Source organism: Amblyomma mixtum, chromosome 1, assembly GCF_055824585.1.
Source record: "Amblyomma mixtum isolate Tamu chromosome 1, ASM5582458v1, whole genome shotgun sequence".
Taxonomy (NCBI): Eukaryota; Metazoa; Arthropoda; class Arachnida; order Ixodida; family Ixodidae; genus Amblyomma; species Amblyomma mixtum.
The window spans coordinates 281189513-281203689 of NC_143012.1; the positions used below are offsets into that span (position 1 = coordinate 281189513).

Below are 14177 nucleotides of genomic sequence, written 5' to 3' on the forward strand. Positions count from 1 at the left end.
ACGCAATTTTTCGACGCAGCCAATCTCCTCGTCCACCTCACTCGAACCCAAGGCTTCGCTGCTACAGCAAAGCGAAGTCCATTTCCTTTGTACGTCGTTCTGAATCACGAGCCAATTAAAGGTGATGTCTCGTTATGTGCTAAGTGATGTATTTCTTTTTCGTCACGCCATTTGTTGTGGCTAAAAAAAATTATTACATTTTTGTTTTGTACTCTGCGTCATTTATGTCTCTGCTTGATATGGTCACTACATTACTGGTCTTTCATAGTCAAAATCCATTCACAAACGCATTTTGACTAAATGTACTCCACGTCCTTTATTTTTAATGAAAACTGATTTCGTTGCTAACTTCCAACTCGACATGTTTATTTTGCAACGCTCTTACGTGCGGATGCAGTCGGTGTTCTAAAAATGCGACAGGTGATTTTGTGCTAACTTACGTTCGTGAAAGTGGAATAAAAACAATTAAGTAAATAGTGCTTCTAAAATCTGTTAAATTTGTGCACTAAATGCCTTTACAGAACCGAGTAGTTATGCCTGAAAAACAGTCGTGTGGCATCTCAGGGCATGTGATCATTGCGGCAAAGTAGGCTAAAGGTATCGTCCGTGCACCTTGCGAAAGACTGGCCGCAGGATACGTACGACAGTTCGTGCTAAATTCAAACCAATTCTGAATTTCTTGCCCGTGAAATGAGCGACGCATTAGCGGATTTCTTTTTCAAACTCGGTATCTTGGCATCGTTCACATTTCAGTACTGGCATAGTCACGAGTATGAATTATTGGTCTCTCCAGTTATTCGTGCGACCAGAACAAAGTACCGAAATAAAAGAAAGTAACGAAAAAGGAAGGATAAATAGAGAGAAAGAGATGTATGAAAGGAATAAAGAGATAATGTGAAAAAAAGTTGAAAGAGAAAAGAAAGAAAAAAGTCAGAAAATAACAAATGAAACGTAAACGAGAACGAAAAAGGGAAAAAGGAGAGAAATAAAAAGCTCAAGTAGGAAGGAAAAAAGAACTAAAAAGTAAAATTGGGTAGAAGAGAAACAAATAAAAAGAAAAATAAAGAAACATAAAGTAGGAATGAAAGGGGCCAAAAAGCTAGCAACAGCTAGCACTTTAGCACTGCGCGTTGCGTTTTGCCTCATAAAGGATCTACTTATGGACAAGCACCCTTTACATAACAGCTTCGCGGTGTTGTTCGACCTTCGTAAATGGCGTTTGCGTCCATACGCTGCTGAACGAGTCTATCATCTTAGGTGAATTCTGACCTCCATTACGCGAAAGAGCACAGGCTTCGTGTCGCAGAAAAGCCGCGGTCGGTGTTGCCGTCGTCGTGACGCAAAAGTAGGAATAGTCGATTGCAAGAAGGTCCCATAGATAACGCCAGCCGTATCGGCGACGCATCTGAAACCCCCGACTCTCGGGCCCTAGGGTTGCTAGTCAGACACGCTACCACTACGTCACGCAGTCACGTTCGAGCATGTTTGTTCAAGCGGGGCTTAGAATGTATGTCCTGCGTCTTTTACATAATGGCTGTTATTGTGAAAGGGGAAGCACGTCCGTGTCTGCGTGGGCAAGAGGAACTGCTGTTGCGTCATGCCGTCCCCCATTTATTTAAGGCGTCCACTTGAGGACACGTATACCTGTCAGTACTGAGCTTGATGGACTATTGAATTTCTCTGGTTGAATATTAAACGACTATGAGTACATAAGCCTCCTAAGTTCCAAACTAGCTCCAATAGAAATATCGAGATCATGTGAGGGCTGCATTGCATTTAGGGCAGATTGCAGAGAAGTGCAGATGTATTTTAACAGCAGAAATTATGACTTTCGCTTCACAAAATAAAAAAGAGCGTACTTTTCAGTCACAAATTTAACTGAATATTGGTGCTCAACATTGAAGTATGACGGGAAAAATTTCTCAAATGCACGAAAATATTCGGCTTCAATTACCAACACTTTTGCTCTCGTCTCAGAAAAAAAATCTATATTTAAAGGAGGGAAGGAAAGTCTCCTCGCATGCTGCCCAGTAAATATTTAGAATGATACTAGTATTTTTCAAAATCAAATATAGGAGAAATTGCGTCATCTAGGCACCACATATGGAAAACCTCAAGGCCACTTGTTTAAATGTCCTGCTGTATTCTCGGTTTTCGTGGTGGTGTTTTTCGCGGACGACTGACAGTGACAGAGTTCTCGTCACGAAGCAGAAAATAATTTCTGTCCATGTTGTGCTATCGAGCATAAATAAGTTCTCAAGATTATGATTTTTCGACTGTGGATAATAATCTTTTATTTCAACTGTTTAAACTTTGGATACACAATGCGAACATTTAAAACAGCTCTCACATAACGGTCACTTACCTGTGACGGAGGACTTGTCCTTCGGGTCTCTTTCCCATTGTACTGTGAGCGACGTTGTTGAGAGAGCGCTGGCCTTGATAGACGGAGATGTGGGAGGAGCTGACAGGGAGAAAATGTACCGGACACTAAAGTAGTCACCACGCTATGACATGTGTGTTGTACTGCTGGTGCCCGTGTGTGTCATGTGCTCCTCAAAATGCTTCCATGAACATCAGAAGAGTTGTGCTAATGTTCGATCTTACGACCAGCTTTCATTAAAACTCTTTCTTTCCCTACAGTTTTCTTTCTTTCATTTTCAGCCGAAACTATCGCTCTGTCAGTAAAACTACTTGGCATATATCCTTGTCATCAAACTTCCAATAGTGTACTCTTCACTTTATTTTTTTTTGCTAAAAATATTTCTCACGGTCGAACCAAACCTTTAACGCTATGACAATGACAAATTGTTTGTTTTGTGGCACCACTAAGAATTATGTTTTCGTATTCTTCCCACCCATGTCAATTTGCTAGGTTCTAGTAATACGCACAGTCGAAAGCAGCCTTCTGTATCCGCCTTAAACCTCTTGTCAGAGATTTTCTGGCCTGATGTGGCTTTTCCTCTAATTTTCCTGCCATTTGGAGCACCATGTGTCGTCCATCTCGCATGTAGTAAAAAAAAAAAAAAAACGTCCCAAAACGTAGCTTCGCAAAAGAGGCAAGCAAAAGCGAACGAATGGCGGAGCAATGTAAGGCAAGGAACATACTAGAGGCGAAGAAAATAAACAGAACGTTGGATGAAGGGAATACCCTGCATTTCGCCACAGAAGATGGCTCGCGTAGAACTTGTGACTTTTTCTTGTAAGTATGGTTTTGGTTTTGCTTTTTCTCTCTCTTTCTTCAGTACTGCCGCCATTGCTATTGTTCGCGACTGAGGAACTCAGTGCGTCCCGTCTGGTATGGCCTCAATTTCGTTGCTATGCGGCGGAAATTTGTTTTAACGTAAGCTACAGATGTCGCCGTTTTTATTGCTGTTCTGTTCTTACAAGAAGCAGGGATTCCATTGGCTGTGACAACATGATGCGGCCAGCTTTAATGCTGCCGCAAGCCCCGTGTCGTCTACTCGCTGCGCCGCTGACTTGCAAGGCTATTATGTTTCTTTCTGTGCGATGAGCCTTTCCGACATCAAAAATGTTCATTTTCGGCGGCTGTTTTCGAACCTCTTTTATAATAGACGCCAAAATTTAATGACACGAATAAACTTAATTCAAATTCAAAGCTCCACCCTTAATGAACTGATCTGTTCATTTTGGGCAGTCTGCCGCAGTGGTGTTGCTCCTTTAGGTATTTCAGAATTTCTTAATATATCTTGCGCCCTAAAACCAAAAATAAGGTTGCTCACTGTATTTCGTTTATTTACTCCTCTTTTCGTTGCCCTCTATTGGGTAAATAATGTCCGCCATGTAATGTAATCAAGATGCACACACTACAGTTGCCTAACTTCACCACTTTGGAAAATCTGTATTCCATAATCTTAATGACGCCGTATATGTAATAGGCTTACAGCTGTGTTTCCAATGATTACAACCTGAGTGGTAAAACTACGCTACACTTAATGCTAATGATGTATAAGGAGTTCGCTAATTGTAATCTACGGTATGACGTTATATTAAACCCGTACTCACTACCCAATGAAAGCCAAAATTCTATATTTAAGTGAGAACATTATAACGTGTAGTACTAATATTTGCAGTGTCCCAACGTGTAGCAAAAATAAAATTGGCTTGTTATAATGGGAATATGACAACTATTTAATTATGTAGCTATCACACATCTTTACTTCAGGAATGTCTTTAAAGTCCCTGTACATCTGTTAGAAAGAGCTTTAAAAATAAAAAATAAAAGTGCCCTGCCCGAACTGCAAGGTGGCACAACGGGCTGTGTCCCTGTACAGTAAAATTAAGACAGAAAGGTAGATTGCAGCGCGAAGTTTTACAAATACGGTAAAAAGATAAGGAATATTGCGCGCCGCCTACATTTATTAAAATCTAAGAGGAGTTTTGAAATTTCGAAACAGAAATAAAATTGCCAGAAGTGATAAGAAATGGCGCTTATGTCTGCAGATAAACAACTTATGGTTTCTTATATTTTGAATGGCACTTTGTTTTGTATTATTTTTGCTTTGTTTTAACGCATTTGATGTGTCAATGGTTTTCAGAAGGGCCACAACTGTAAGGATATGCACTGTTCAAATGCGGCTCCTAGGAATGCGGAGAAACCTCATTCGCTCAGTTTGTTGTCAACCACTCGCGAAAGCCACCATCTTTCGATGTAGCGCACTTCGAGGGCGCGGAAGATTCACTCGACCAGTTACAACGGCTTTACTGCGGCTTTACAGTTACAAGTATACAATGGTTTGGAAGAAGAGCGGAATGTCTACTTCGCTCTCGAAGACTCTGAGTGGACGTGGTTCGAGAACTACGAAGCTACGCAACCTTCTAGAAGCCTGTTTTGTCTCCAGATGCTAGACCTACATCAACACCAACCGAAGAGAACGAGCGGTGTCCGCGCTGCAGTATAGGAACCAGCGAGAGAGCGAAAGTGTCTCGATATAAAGTGAAGACACGCCCTGCCTCTTTAAGCAGGCCAATGCGAACATGCACGAGGACAAGTAAGTGGGTCACCCCATGCGTGGCGTCAAGCAAGAACTAAGTGCTGGGCTCATGCGGTGCAAAAGTGACGAAGTACCCACGCTTTGCATTTAGGTATATCTAATACTGGAAATGCAATACGCCTACCTGTCTCGAGTGTGGTGGCGATGACCTCATCCGAAGCCGGTCCCGTGCCCGCGGCGTTGTAGGCCTGCACCACAATGCCATACTTGGTGAGGCGACGGAGGTTGGTCAGATACGTTGTCTCCAGGGCATCTTCGTCCTCCTGCTCTTCTGCCGGTCCTTCGGCCTGCTCTTCCTTGTTGCGACGCTCAGACAGAGAAGAGGCAGCACTTCGACGTGCCTCGACCTGTTTGAATTGGAAGCTATCGTCCGTGTGGGCTACGCGGTAGCCGATGCGGTAACCGAGAATGGTTCCGTGCTGCTGCTCCTTGTTTGGCGCCTGCGAGTCATGGGTATAGAGAAAGAAGTAGAGAGGAGTAGCTAGGTTAGGTTTGCTGAAAGCTTCGTGAACCTAAGTATCAAGTTGGCAGCTCGTGTCATTAGGTTTCTACGGGAGCAACAATTTAAAAAAGTCAGCACCAATACTGGAAGAAAAAATACCTCTACATATCTCTTCCAGGTGTTCGTAATGGGAAAACATGTTTATTTTTACCTATTACGCTCCTCAACGAAAAGAAACTAAGCAATGCAGTTCTGCCAGAGAGCTAAGTTACCTGCGCACGAGGTTACATCGTCCCAGTGGCCCCACTCATTCTGTAGCATGGTCTGAAGAGAACATAAGTCACAACAAATGTGCTCTTCGCCTCTCTTCAGACATTTTCAGACGGCAATGAGCTGGCTCATCAGCTCGCCCGTGACACACTTTTCCGAACACCGTTGATCCCCTGGCCCAAGCCCTCGGAGGACGGTGGGAGACTCACCCTTCGCCGCACCATAAAAGAGGTCTACCTCGAGCTCCGCCTCGACAAACGCCTTTACCCTCCCCCTCATCCATCACTCATAGTGCCGGAGGCTCGCCTTCTTCGGCACGTTCAAATGAATGCAATCATCACCCCGTCTCGCCTCTTTCTCTATCGCTATCGATCGGACCCTTCCTGTCCCAACTGCCCCTGTATCTATGCGGACCTTGCCCATTGCCTCTTCTATTGCCCGGCTGCTCAGCAGTCGGGTTCCTACCCCCCACCTTCTTTATCCATCACCACCTGGCTCGACTGGCTTGGCGCTGAAGGGGAGGAAGAACAGCGACTTCTGGTCGCCCAGGCGGTCGATATGCTCGGCCTGTAAATTTTGGCCGAATAAACGTCTTCTACTACTACTACTACTATTGCGAAAACAATATTGCTAGCACTTTTCTGCCGTGGGCGGAGGTCGTTCCTTCGCTGTCACGTGGCACGACCACGTGACAGCGTGACGTCACGACCAGAGGAGAGCAGGGGCCCCAATTCGTCTCTTCGGCCGTAGTCGTTCCTTCGCTCGGCGCGGCGGCTACCACGTGACGGCCTCCTCGGCCCGCCGCGTGAGGGCGCTCGCTAGGAAAGGATACGTGGGGCGCCGCAGGCGCGCTCCGCTTAGTCCTGTCTGAGGAGTTGTACAAGGCGTCGCTGGAGCGACGTGCTGCGCGCAAACGCCGGCGCCGTGCCGAGGAGACAGATGAAGAAAGAGAAAGGCAAGAGTGGTTGGTTAACACACACGCCTATGCCGCAGAATGGCGAGCCCGGCGGCGTTCTACAAGTTCTCTTTCTTTCAGTCGCAACAACAAGGCATCGCGCCGAACGGGTGGTGGCGTTCCTCCTTTCCTTTACGGTGCGGTTAGGGTGTCCACCGAGATGACAGAGAATTACTGCGCCATTTCCTTTCCTCAAAAAGCCGGTAGCCACGCGTGACCTGTAGACGCGGCGCACTGCGTTCCTTCAGTTGGAGGCGCTGCGGGCTTTCGCAACCTACCAGGCTTAACCAAAGCTAAGCCACCGCCAATTTTTTTAGCAACGTTATTTCTATCAAATCTTGCAGAAATAAACCTCGTAATGAACATTTCTGTGGGAATGTTGCGCATAAATTATCTCACATGAGCCTGACAGGAAATTTCTTGATCATGTTCACTGGTCAGTGACCATCGTGAAAAAAAAATGACGCTTCTGTAGCGCTACGGATCTCTTGCTCACAGTGAGGCAGCCGGCGGACGTATCCGAACTTTTGTAGCGCTTAGGAGCGTTTTTAGTGATTCTAAACAGTTACGACCATGAGAGGTGCCCTCATGCCTGTTCAGTGTGTTAGGCGTTGTCTGGGTGATGAATGACTCGAGGTTTCGGTGGGCTCATACATTTCTGGTGAGCACCACTGTGAACAATCCTCTTAAAACGCGGGGCATATTAATAATTCTGCTTGATATACTTTTTTACCAGCATGTAAGGCGCGTCCTTTTGTCTAACATAACCTCTGACAGACTTAAACGTGTGTCGCATTTAAGTGCATTGACACCTAAAGCGGTCACTCCTGAAAAGGGATTGACCGCCGGCAGCCTATATACTCGGGGACAGATTTCTGTGGTTATGCAGTGGAAGCTACGACCCCGAGACACCGGCTTTCACCAGCGCACTGTTCGCAGGCATTGACCAGCCAAAGACGCAGGCCTCTGAGCTACCAGCGATCGCCCATAGCTTCCACTACAGGCACACCCTAAAGAAGCCTCACAATCGCTTGTAGTTTCTCCGTTGAGTAGTTTCGTGATACCTTTATCGCCACCAGTCCGGTGGCTTGCCATCAAGGATTCTGGTGGAATGCAAAAAAAAAAAATCCTACTAACTGTTTTTCTTTTAATTCACTTAGCAACAACTTCTGCACAGAGTGAAGTGACTGCCTAGAAATAAAATAACGAGCAATAAACGAAAATCTTCTGCTGCCTGCTAGTTCGTTGCAAACAACTAACCCCTGCGGGGAGTATCAGCTCCCCAAGCCACAAAGCTCGTTGCTCACACACCGGCAACACAAAGCCTCCAAGGAGGTAACCCGCCGGAATAGTGCATCTCAAAAACCCGGGAAATTATCACAAATGAGGTCAACTGTATTAAATCTTCAGTACCAAAAAAAAAACCGAATTGAATTATGGTTCTTGGTAGGTCCATGCTTAGAAACGTAGTTTAGACAATTATAGTTTAGACAACCATATTTTAGAGAAATCACGAAAAATGCGTTTCAAGCATAGACTTCAAGGGAGGTCTAATTTTTGAAGTCGGTATTACACGCTTCTTCTATGGGCTTTCAAACGTTACGTGGGTAATTAATGGTTTGGTTTTTTTATCGAGTTCAACGCCCAAAGCAACTCAAGCTATGACAGGCGCCGTAGTGAAGGGCTCCGGAAATTTCGACCACCAGGGGTTCTTTAACATGCGCTAACATCGCACAACACACGGGCCTCCCGAATATCTCCTCCATAGAAATTCGACCGCCGCGGCCGGGATCGAACCGATGTCTTTCGAGTAGCATCCGAACAATAAACTGCAACGAAGTATTTCCTCATAGTAGCACTCACCTTCCAAGAAACTTTCAGCGATTGAGAACCAGTTGTATGGACGGTCAAAGAAGACGGCGCACCAGTAGGCGCTGCGAGCATAATAAAGAGGCAGATGGTGAAGAAAAAAAGCTTTCATAGCAGCAAAGGTTCGAATCATTTGCTCCGAGGTAGATAACAAAGAGACCCGAATAATTGAGAAATGAAAGATTAAAATTGCATTTAGTTCGTCTCTAAAATATAATAAGCCGGCTTCTTGGTAAGTACAAACGCTTAGTCAGGAAGACATTTTAATGCAAGAAAAAGTCTTTTCACATCCACTAGCCAACTCCATATTGTACGCCTGCGCATATTATATAGGAGCAATTGCGAGACCTCGTAATTCAAGGCTCTGTCAATTTTTAAACGTTATGAATCCATCCATTTTGAAAATAAATAATTGCAAGGAAAGGCGCAAAATTCCCTACCAGTGCTCAGCTTTAAGAGCCGCGGATGAAACAAAACCAACCATAAAATGCACCGTTCAGCACAAGTGAGCTTATTAATTGCAGGAAAAAATGAATTTTCTATAAATTAGTGGCAATCAGCACTCACCTTCCTCTTGAGTTGCGACCAACGTCTCGTTGCTGGGTGTACCTGGTCCGAGCACATTCTCGGCCACAATGCGAAGCGCGTACTTGGTGACCGGCTGAAGACCACGAACAGTGGCCTGTGTGTCGGAGCCGGTAACGACTAGCTGAGACACGGGACCGCTCCAGGGCTCTTGTACATAAAAGAGAACAGTGGGATAGGACTTTATTGTCCTGCCCAAATCAACAGGAGTGTACAAAACTCCTGCAATCAGTAGTTAAGGAACTAACGTTCAACGGAAAATTGTCTCATCTTTTGTGAGAGCAATCCCTGCAAGCGAGTTTGCTGCACAATTATTCACATGACTGCCTGCCCGCCGTCAACTCCGAACAAAGACATGAAGATTACAACCCGCCTTCTTGTATGGAATGAGTGCTACCCTTCAATAGCAATTATGACAGTAAAGCCCTCAAAAATACAAGGACGACAGAAAAAGAGAGATATAGAAAGCGCGAAGGAGGGTTCCATAGTCATTTTCTTGTTTGAGCGCTTTCCCTGTCAGAATGGAAAGAAAACTCGCGCACTCACTTCCATTATTCAATCGCAGTTAGTTGCCCACAAATGTAGGGGAGAATTAAATAAATTACGTGTTTTGAATTTTATAGTATTAAAGTGTGAATTCCTCTCGCCATGCTTTTCCTCCTTCATCATAGCTTCTCGAATATGGGGCTTAATCTCTGCAGCCGGACTGAAATTCGAAAGCCTGTCATTGTTTCCTGGCTGCCAACTAAACGAATTTTTTTTAAGCCGGAAACACTACATAAAAGGTGAAGAACCTGAAAGGAAGAGCCTCAGTCGGAGATCGTTTCACTCATTGTACACTTAGCGGACAACATTAGCGATCACACTGATCAGACACATCAGAGGATTGCTTATATGTGCTCGGTACTAGTACTACGTGGAACGTGTCATCCATCTCACACTCGATGAGATTTTTTCGCTTTATATAAACGTAAGTCAATATAAATCGCTGCAAACTTCAGTCAGTAAAAGCCTCACCTTTTTGGAGCTTGTGTTGCAATATATAGCGTGTTATGGGGCTGTTGCCGTTGTACGGTGTCTGCCATTGCAGCGTCGCAGAACGACTTGTGTAGTTCGTCACCGTCACCCCTGTTGGACCATCAGGCGGTTCTGCAGAGGAAAAAAATTCGATCGCCATTGATTGACAAGTGGTCGCCGCACTTCAAAATCCACGAATGAAAAGGGAAGATTAAAATGCCCAATGCGTGTTTCCTTTCCCGCACACTACGTCATCGCCATGTCCATAAACCAAAAAAGGATTTGAATGCCGTCTATCGGAACGAGAGAAGGGGATGAGGGGCTCGTTATAAATATGACAGAAGCCAACAGCCACAGAAACCAAGGGGCACAGGGGATTTTTTTTAAGTTATTTATTTTGTGGTGTTGATCAATTTAGAATATTACTGAATATGTTATCGTTTAAAGATAACTGACTAGAAAAGCAGAAGAAAAAACAACCACCTGCCGCCGGTGGGATCCGAACCCACGACCTCCGAATTACGCGTCCGGTGCTCTACCTCTGAGCTACGGCGACGGCTGTCAATTCTTCTGCTTTCGGGGGTATTTATGTTTACAAGTAACCTAACCTTGAGAGTGTTCATCAGCGCCACCCACGTTCATAAGCGGCGGACGTAGAACGTCCTGAGTTACCGCAGGTGTGACGTAGAACGTCATCGAACGGAGAGGGTGGAAGCTGCGTGAGAACCCTCTTATGCTTCCTAAGGCATCAAGGCTGCCAGAATCGAGGCCCTCGCTAAGCAATTAAGCAAACAAGAGAAGGGGATGAGGGGCTCGTTATAAATATGACAGAAGCCAACAGCCACAGAAACCAAGGGGCACAGGGGATTTTTTTTTAAAGTTATTTTATGTTGTGGTGTTGATCAATTTAGAATATTACTGAATATGTTATCGTTTAAAGATAACTGATTAGAAAAGCAGAAGAAAAAACAACCACCTGCCACCGGTGGGATCCGAACCCACGACCTCCGAATTACGCGTCCGGTGCTCTACCTCTGAGCTACGGCCTCGGAACGGGCAGTCGTATTACTCGCTTAGAAGAGAACACAGAGGTATGCCTCACTATGTCATGTCAAAACCGCAAGGGGAACAATTTTCACATCACAGTGCTCAGAAAACAGGTGTCGTCGAGTATGGATGCCGAGATTGTATTGCGGTCTTTCGTTGTACATATCGGTGCGTTGGTGTGCGGGTACGCGGTAGAGGTATGAGCAAGTTTGTCAAGCGTATTCACTGACATTATATAGCTACGACCACCCTAAACTGGGCAGTCGCCCATTACTACAACCATTTCTATTTAGCCAAGACAAGTTCCAAAGTTCCAAGACACTAGGCGTATCAAAATCAAACAAAACACGGATGAATCCATCTCTATATTTTAACAACAATGTACTATTAGAACCTGTCCTCTAAGTCGATTGCTTAGGAGTACAAAGCTGATCGACCATGATCCTTTAAGTGATGCAAGATCGCTGCCAAAACATAAGGAAACGCTGCCTGTATCTTGCTCACAATATCAGCGCATGCAACATTTCCTGTTTCACGAACACTTTGGCCAGTGCGATAAGTATGATAACATCATCATGATTTTTTTAATACTTAGCAAACTGAAAATATAGTGCACAAGAGTTACCATAGAACGGTTAATTATTCGTCGGAGGAGCATTATTCAAATTTGAAATAATCGAAACTTATAGAAGCAACTACTACGTGAGGCTATTGGACATGGGACAATTCCGTCGTACAAATTCCACTCTCTGTGGGTCTCCAATTTAAACTTACTTGATAACTTTCTTACATAGATCACTCACAGGAGCATGGCGTGAGGTTATGTCTTTTTCACTACTGCAAATGAGCGGTACTTGTTAAGAGCTCTTTTAAGAGTTCTTTTAAGCTCAATTCAGTGGCCACCCATAACGATCCCACTAATTCATCGCTGTCTTGCATTCAAGTAGCTATCACGACTCGCAAACTAGATCCACAGTCCGCTTATTCATGCAATGTTCACCACACTCGTTTGTCTGATCAGACACAATCATTTGATCACTTTCACGTAAAATACGTGGCACCTAGATTATACAAACTTTTGTTGGTGACATTAGATGTCTGTAAGCCTGAACCACCAACTTTTTCCCATATTTAACCGCTTTCACACGTCATGCATTTTAAATGCATTTATACATCTGCACGGATGAAAATTTCCTCTTCAAAACTCTTCAGTCGAGTGATACACTACCTTTATCTTGCACATTAGAGGCAGGTGACTTCAAAGAAAAGTCAAAATCAAATAAGAAATTTGACAAAGTTTGCTGTATGGCCAGTTGGTCAGCCATTTTTAACAAGAACGTGGTGCAAAGACAGGACGAAAAAAAATTTTTCTCAGTTGTAAGAGTAACACCATCCTGTCCTCGTCTTTCTTCGTCCCGTTTTTACGCTACTTTTTTGTTAAGAATCGAACTGGGAACTAACACTTAAGTAGTCTGGCAAACCAAAAAAGAAACGTGTGGTCTGTATTTTTTCTTTTAAATAACGAACCTACTATGGCCTCAAGAAATCTATTTCGACTAACATTCATGTGCTGTGGTTGATGATATATTACAAAAACAAGAAAACAAAGAAAGAGAGACGAGGTTTCGAAGAGAATGGCGGCTCGCGCAGGAAAAATGGATGTGGCAAGGACACGCAGACGCATCGACGCGAATCTCACCAAAACGCACTGCGTCGTACAGACTCGGCACAAGACACAAGATCAGTCGATGAGTCTCCTGCCGATTCCACTTACAGAAAATGAAAGGCGGCCTCCCGGCGCAGTTGTCTATAGCAGGGCGCGGCCACTTTCCTCTACGAACGCCGACTTACTCGCACGCACGTGCTCCACACCCGCACTTGATTCGAGATAACGGGACCAGATTCATGCCGTGTCTTCTCAACACGCTCCGATTCCCCGCTCGTCAGGCCAACCTCTTCGGAACACGAATGGAGGGGAAAAAAAAGACGAAAGCGGAATTTCCCCGGACGGGATCTCTGCGGGCTCAAGGACGGCACCGGCGGCGGCGGCACCGTTCCGAAAACGCCCTTCTTTCGGCGTTTGCTGATCGAGCTTTCGGGACAACTTCAGATATGAGAAGGGCGGACAGGTTCCCCGCACTGACTAGGAACGGCATGATGCAAGTAGGGCGGTTGTGGCTGACAAGGTCCATTGTGCGCTTCTCACGTAGAATAAAGCCCATCAAAGACAGTGCTGGCTCGTTTGTTTATTTACATGACAGAGATAGGATGAGCTCTGTTTCAAGCATGTCCTCATTGTTATACGGTTCGAAGTCAGTCCATCGTGACATCGGCCTACATTTGTTCTTGGGGTACTTATATTGGGATCGTCGATGTACGCGTGTCTTTGTGTACGCATCCCAATCTACGGCGTCGAAAACATTGTCACAAAATACGCAATCATTTGATGATAAGGAAGTAATCTTTGCACATAGTATTAATGTATCGTTTCCAGTTCATCTTGTTTTCATTATTTATTTGAGAATTGCGTTTCTAACGACCTACTAGCGGCCGATACTTTTGTCTCAGTTTTCTGCTGTCATCAAAATGATCCCACTATCACTCTAAGAATTGATCATTATTGATCAGTTTCTTGACCATACCAGTGTCTCGCTTCAAAGAAAAGTCAATGTTGATACAACACTGACCTTTCATACCTTAAAGCACAGAGCTCCCTGCTATCAGGACAACAAAGTTTTTCACGAAATGGCTAATAATTTCGCCCTTTCTGTCATTATAGCACTAATTTGTGTGTTTTGTTTTCTCTCCGCGCGAATAGCATAGATAAATGTATTTGGTCAGCATCCACAGACCAAGTGCTCCAGGTAGAATGTCATCGAGGTTTTTCATTTTCTTCTCACAATCCCGATTTAGCTTCGGCCGAGGTAGATATAAAAGAGCCCATTAAGGAGCGTATCACTATAGCTCATCTAAATGA

At 44.6% G+C, this 14177-nt stretch overlaps 1 protein-coding gene across 1 annotated transcript in view; it reads right to left on the bottom strand.

Moving 5' to 3' along the window:
- The window catches only part of LOC149371895 (cell adhesion molecule Dscam1-like), a 174886-nt gene that overhangs the window by 14174 nt on the left and 146535 nt on the right, over window positions 1-14177 (bottom strand). The window contains exons 15-19 of the mRNA XM_089566211.1: window positions 10154-10285; window positions 9119-9286; window positions 8546-8616; window positions 5140-5455; window positions 2366-2464 (exon numbers count right to left, since the gene is read on the bottom strand). Of these exons, the coding sequence (XP_089422337.1) occupies window positions 2366-2464; window positions 5140-5455; window positions 8546-8616; window positions 9119-9286; window positions 10154-10285 (786 nt within the window). The remainder of the gene's footprint in view (window positions 1-2365; window positions 2465-5139; window positions 5456-8545; window positions 8617-9118; window positions 9287-10153; window positions 10286-14177) is intronic.